This window comes from Anabrus simplex, chromosome 7 (genome assembly GCF_040414725.1).
Source record: "Anabrus simplex isolate iqAnaSimp1 chromosome 7, ASM4041472v1, whole genome shotgun sequence".
Taxonomy (NCBI): Eukaryota; Metazoa; Arthropoda; class Insecta; order Orthoptera; family Tettigoniidae; genus Anabrus; species Anabrus simplex.
Genome location: NC_090271.1, coordinates 113,347,790 through 113,353,789, shown reverse-complemented (window position 1 = coordinate 113,353,789; position 6,000 = coordinate 113,347,790). Strand labels below are relative to the sequence as shown.

The following is a 6,000-nucleotide window of genomic DNA, read 5'->3' as shown; positions in this document are numbered from 1 at the left end:
AAAGCCTAATTAGTTTAAAGGTAGAAAATAGGAATTATTTTCGCTTCGTAAATCGCATTTACCCAACTAAGTTCTCGTGAAGTCACCGGCTTGGAAATAATCGGAACACACTTTAATATTTTCTGTCAGATTCTTCTCACCGAAATTTTTCCTGCTAATAGCAAGTAACAATTTCTTCTTCATTTCTTTATTTTGTGGAAACTGGTGAAACGAAAATGGGCTTCCCTGATTTTTGCAAAGAGGAATACCGCAATAGGTCGACATAGTCACGAAAATAATAATTTAAACAACTTAAAGCAGTGCGCTCTGTCGGTGCTAGTTCTATACATCCCTATTATAGTCTGTACTCTTTGATGTTGAATCTTGGATGTTTTAAGTCTTGCATGGAATTAAATTGTTTAAACTTTAAAGAAGTGCATCTGTTACGAAATTGCAATGACTACGACGAGGATTAATCATAGAAGATATAAGTGGGCGTTGGATTCTGGATCTGGGTATATCCTTTATTTTGTTTTTTAATAATTATATGTGTTGTGAATCGGTTTGTTATGTTAGTTGAGTTATTCCTAACCTAACTTTGTTACTTGATGTTTTCTTGGAAGGAATTGGTTTGTAGCGTAGTCATCTTATTCAGAACATTCATCAACACCAACTTTAGTGCAAATTGCATTTTTTGGCGTACAGACTAGGCCTACACAATACGTAGCCTAATTAACGATTTAGAAATGTGTTCATATAGGCCTATTAGTTGTCATCATGAAGTTCATTCATAATCAATTAACTTCAGTTCACCCTAATTTTGTATGTTTCAAATAATTGTCCTCGATTTAAAGAAAGGAAGCACTAAGATTCTTAGTTAGTCGATTTTATGGGAAAGAGAACATGTGTTTGTTATTCAATTTTGTGTCCATATTTGACAAGCAGGAGATAGAATATATTATTTTTTCTAGTTTTAGGGGTAAACAAGATCGAAGCTCTGACCTTGCATCTCCTCCAGGGTACAATCCTTCAGCAGGACAGGTATATACTGAGATTACAAAGGAATCTGATCCGAACCATCTCATAATCAAGAAATCGTGGGAACTTGCCTTGGGACCTTTGAAACAGGTATGTTTATTTCACTGCAGTAACTGTGCTGTATAAAGAGTAAGGATGGTGGCTGTCTATGATAAAATGCTCCTCAAAATGGACTAAATATGGTAGTGAATGCTGATTGAATATTGATCTTGGTATCCTGCAGCTATGCAGAGACCAGAAACTTGACCATTTCAGGAAATATAGGTGAAAATATACAGTTTATTTCTTTATTGTGAAGAAATTAAAATTTAGCTAAGTGGTGAAATTGTTAAAATTACATTTTAACTCTCTTCAAAATTCTTACAGTCATACAGTAGTTCAGTGGTGCAATTGTTAATATTACAATTTAACTCTCTTCAGAATTCTTACAGTCAATGTCACCATTGATCCGCATTTAGGGCTGTCACCCAGGTGGCAGATTTCCTATCAGTTGTTTACCTAGTCTTTTTTTAAATGATTTCAAATAACTTGAATGTTTATTGAACCTTACCCTTGATAAAGTATTCCAATCCTTAATTCCTCTTCCTGCATCCGGAAGATAGTGGGTTCGAACCCCTGAAGATGGTTTTCCTTGGTTTCCCATTTTCACACCAGGCAGATGCTGGGGCTGTACATTAAGGTCATGGCCGCTTCCTTCCCATTCCTAGGCCTTCCTGTCCCATCGTCGCCATAAGACCTATTTGTGTTGGTGCGATGTAAAAAAAAAAAAAAAAAAAAAAAAAAAATCCTCTTCCCATAAACTAATATTTGTCCCAATTTGCCCTCTGGAATTCCTACTTTATCTTCACATTACAATCTTTCTTGTCTTTACAAGCTCCACTCAAGTTTGTCTACTAATATAATTCCACACACCCCCCTACTGACGGCTCGAAACATTACTTGTGAGGGAAGTCGTAGAGATAGAGCTGCGCCCAAGTAACTTTATCAGGTAAGGTGGCTTCAAGTTATCAAATACAAGGAGACTTGTACTCCAGAAATACATGTGTAACACCACCATGGCACAGCGCGACACAGTCCAGAAACTGTCGGCAGAGGTAGGTGAGTCAGTAACTTCCCTCCTGACCACCACAGCACAGCGCAACAATCCTCGAGTCCAGTAGAGGTGATAATACACAGCCCTGTCAAACGCTGCGAATATCTATTTCTTGTGACTGGTTTTACTTAATCTTGACTACTGCTTTCTGACCCCAGTAAAAGTTGGCAATGCCTTGCATGTCTTGAGTGTCAAGTCCGATGTTCTACAGAATCTCGATCATCTTCTCGTGCTGGACTTTGTTGAATGTCTTTTCATAATCTATGAAACATGCATAGACCAATCGCTACTGATCTGCATTTGGGGCAGTCGCCCAGGTGGCAGCTTCCCTATCAGTTGTTTTCCTATCTTTTTCTTAAATAATTGCAAAGAAATTGGAAATTTATTGAATGTCTCCCTGTTATTCCAATCCCTATCTCCCCTTCCTATATAGGAATATTAGCCCCAATTTGTCCTCTTGAATTCCAACTTTATCTTCATATCTTCATCTTTCCTACTTTTAAAGACACCACTCAAACTTCATTTGTCTACTAATGTCATTCCACACCATCTCTCCACTGAGAGCTCGGAACATACCACTTAATTAAGAATTAGCATTAGGTTTAATGGTCCACCCAATCAATACACGTCACTTTACAAGTGAGAACACATTCAATATTAAAATATAAATATATTATACATTCAATGAACATTGACAGATACCTGCACCATATGTCAAATGTCAAGAAATATCATTTAGAATCAAATTTTAATGTGAAGAATTTTTACAAGAAAGTTATGGACAGTTTTATGGAAAAATAGTGTGTATTGTTTTTAGTGTATTTTCAAACATTTCATAAAGGACATGGGTTCATCCATTTTAAATTATTAGACAGTAATTAGTTACGAGACGCTTTGGCTGAAGAAGTCTTAAATTAGACGAAACATGTACTAAAGAATGTATAATATATTTTAATATTGAATGTGTTCTCACTTGTAAAGTGAAGTGTATTGATTGGGTGGACCATTAAACCTAATGCTAGTTCTTAATTAAGCTGTATCAATACAGATCTATATGATGTAGTTTGTAAATTGCAACATACCACTTAGTTGAGCAGCTCGTCTCCTTTCTCCAAAGTCTTCCCAGCCCAAACGTTGCAACATTTTTGTCGGAAATCACCCAGAAGAAATCGAGCTGCTTTTCTTTGGTTTTGTTCCATTTCTTGAATCAAGTAATCCGAGTGAGGGTCCCATACACTGGAACCACACTCTAGTTGGGGTCCTACCATAGACTTCTATGCCCTCTCCTTTACATCCTTACTACAACTCCTAAATACCCTCATAATCATGTGTAGAGATCAGTACCCTTTATTTACAATCCCATGTATGTGATTACGCCAAATTAAGTTCCCCAAAAGGAACTTTCACCCCATCAACACAGTAATTAAAACTGAGAGGACTTTTCCTATTTGTGAAACTTACAACCTGACTTTTAACAGTGGATGGTTGCCTAGTTGTACTTCTCTTATGCGTGTAGAGGCGCGCGGCTGTGAGCTTGCATCCGGGAGATAGTAGGTTCGAATCCCACTATCGGCAGCCCTGAAAATGGTTTTCCGTGGTTTCCCATTTTCACACCAGGCAAATGCTGGGACTGTACCTTAATTAAGGCCACGGCCGCTTCCTTCCAACTCCTAGGCCTTTCCTATCCCATCGTCGCCATAAGACCTATCTGTGTCGGTGCGACGTAAAGCCCCTAGCAAAAAAAAAAAAAAAAAAAAGTACTTCTCTTAAAGCAATAATCACCACTACAACTTGACTTTAACCCCGTTCATCACCATACCATTGCCTACTGTCCATTTCACAACAGTCATTATCAAGGTCATTTTGCAGTTGCTCACAAAGATGTCTTAGTTCATTTCTAAACAGTGCTGTACAATCACTTTCATATAGAAAAGAGCATCTCTAGTCCTGAGACCACTACTGAATCCAAATTGTGTTTATCACTTCTTTGCAATTAGCTTTGATCCTGCCACGAATAATCTTCAAGAATATCTTGAGAATATGGCTCATTACATTGATGGCTCTGTGCTCTTCGCATTGTCTGGCATTTGTCTTTTTGGGAAGAGTGATAAAAATGGACCTGAACCAATCTTCTGGGATTATTCCAGTTGAGTAGATTTTGTTGTAAAACTCTGTCAGAGTATTGATTCCTCTATTCTCCAGGAGTTTGAGGATTTCTGAATGCACTTCATCAGGCCCAGGAGCCTTGCCATTCTCCACTTGGCAGATGACATGCCATACCTCATCCTTCAAAATGATGGGACCTGTGTTCACCTCATTCACACCATGTTCTGCATTGGTGAACAGTTCTTATAAATATGACTTCCAGACCCTGAGAGTGTCAGTGATGTCAGTCACGATGTGGTTCTTATTCACCAAAACACGATGGCCTCTCTTCAGATTTAACCCAAGGCCCTTTTTATGTAAATTAAAATTGTCATTCTTTTGCTGCAGGAGTTCTTGACATCTTTCTAACATCCACTGTTCTTTGGCAGCTACAATCTTATTCTTAATTTATTTGTTCAGTTGGTTGTATTTATGCAGCTCTCAGTTTTTCCACTTCAGCTGCTCATCCACGAGTTCCAGTATCTCATCGGTCATCCACAGTTGATTCTTGATCTTTTTTCTCAAGGAATAAGTGTTGTTTCCCTGCATCTATCAAAACCTGCTTCACTTTTGTCTACAAGACTTCTATATCTCTGTCAGAGTTCTTTATTTTGTTGAATCCTTCGGACAGGTCATGCCGAATTCTCTCCTGAATTGCTTCGTTTTTGATCTTGCTGACGTTTATCCTTGCAGGTCCTGGGATTTTACAAATTGCCTGGAAGCATAGTTGAATGCATGCCACTGCAGGGTTATGGTAGATCTGATGTCTGTTCCAGGATAAGTTTCAACCGATTTTAAACTATTGCAGAAGCGCTGGTTGACCAGAATTAAATCAGTCTGACCGGGTGAGTTGGCCGTGTGGTTAGGAGCGCGCAGCTGTGAGCTCGCATCCGGGAGATAGTGGGTTCAAACCCCACTGTCGGCAGCCCTGAAGATGGTTTTCCGTGGTTTCCCATTTTCACACCAGGCTGTACCTTAATTAAGGCCACGGCTGCTTCCTGTCCCATCGTCACCATAAGACTTATCCTTGTCGGTGCAACGTAAAACAAATACCAAAAAAAAAAAAAAAAAAAAAGAAAAAGGCGACATCAGTCTGGTTTCTATCGATGTGTTCAACCAACAGTACTTCCCAGTGTAGATTCGCGTAGCTGGTAGCTTGAACCACGTGTTAAGCATGATGAGATGTTCCTCCTGGCTAAACTGCACTAGCTCCCCTCGCTTCTAATGGCCAGACCAAATGATCCAACAATGTTGCTAACTCTGCCTTCCCTGATCTTTGCATTGAAATCTGTGAGAATGATATTAATCTCTTGCTTCTTTGTGATATCCAACACACTTTTGACCTGACTGTAGAACTCCTCCATCTCTGCATCATCTTTGTCAGCCTTGGGCATACACCTGTATGATGTTGATGGGACTGGACTGGCCTGGAGCTGCAGTCGGGTGACTCAGTCTGAGTATGGTACAAAGATTCGCATGGCGCAGTTTACAGCTCGCAACACGATTACAGCCATCCCGTGATGGTGATTGGGGCTATCATTTCCAGTGTAGTATACAGTGTGCTTACTGGTAGTGCACTGTCCAAAACCTCCATTTCTGAAGTTGTGTAGGGCCACTGTATCAAGAATGTACCATGTGAGTAAGTGGATCATGCATTCATATATTTAACACACTTGTCAGTACATTTAACAGTTTTTTTGTCATGAACATTTGTACATGTTTCGAGAAGCTTCAGTTGCTCTCCT

The 6,000-nt window shown here is 39.2% G+C and overlaps 1 protein-coding gene across 1 annotated transcript in view; it reads left to right on the top strand.

Annotated features, from left to right (window-relative positions):
* The first annotated feature begins 336 nt into the window (after positions 1 to 336).
* The window catches only part of EMC4 (ER membrane protein complex subunit 4), a 65,626-nt gene continuing 59,962 nt past the window's right edge, over positions 337 to 6,000 (top strand). The window contains exons 1-2 of the mRNA XM_067151254.2: positions 337 to 494; positions 951 to 1,107. Coding sequence (XP_067007355.1) covers positions 436 to 494; positions 951 to 1,107 — 216 coding nt within the window. The 5' untranslated portion in view covers positions 337 to 435. The remainder of the gene's footprint in view (positions 495 to 950; positions 1,108 to 6,000) is intronic.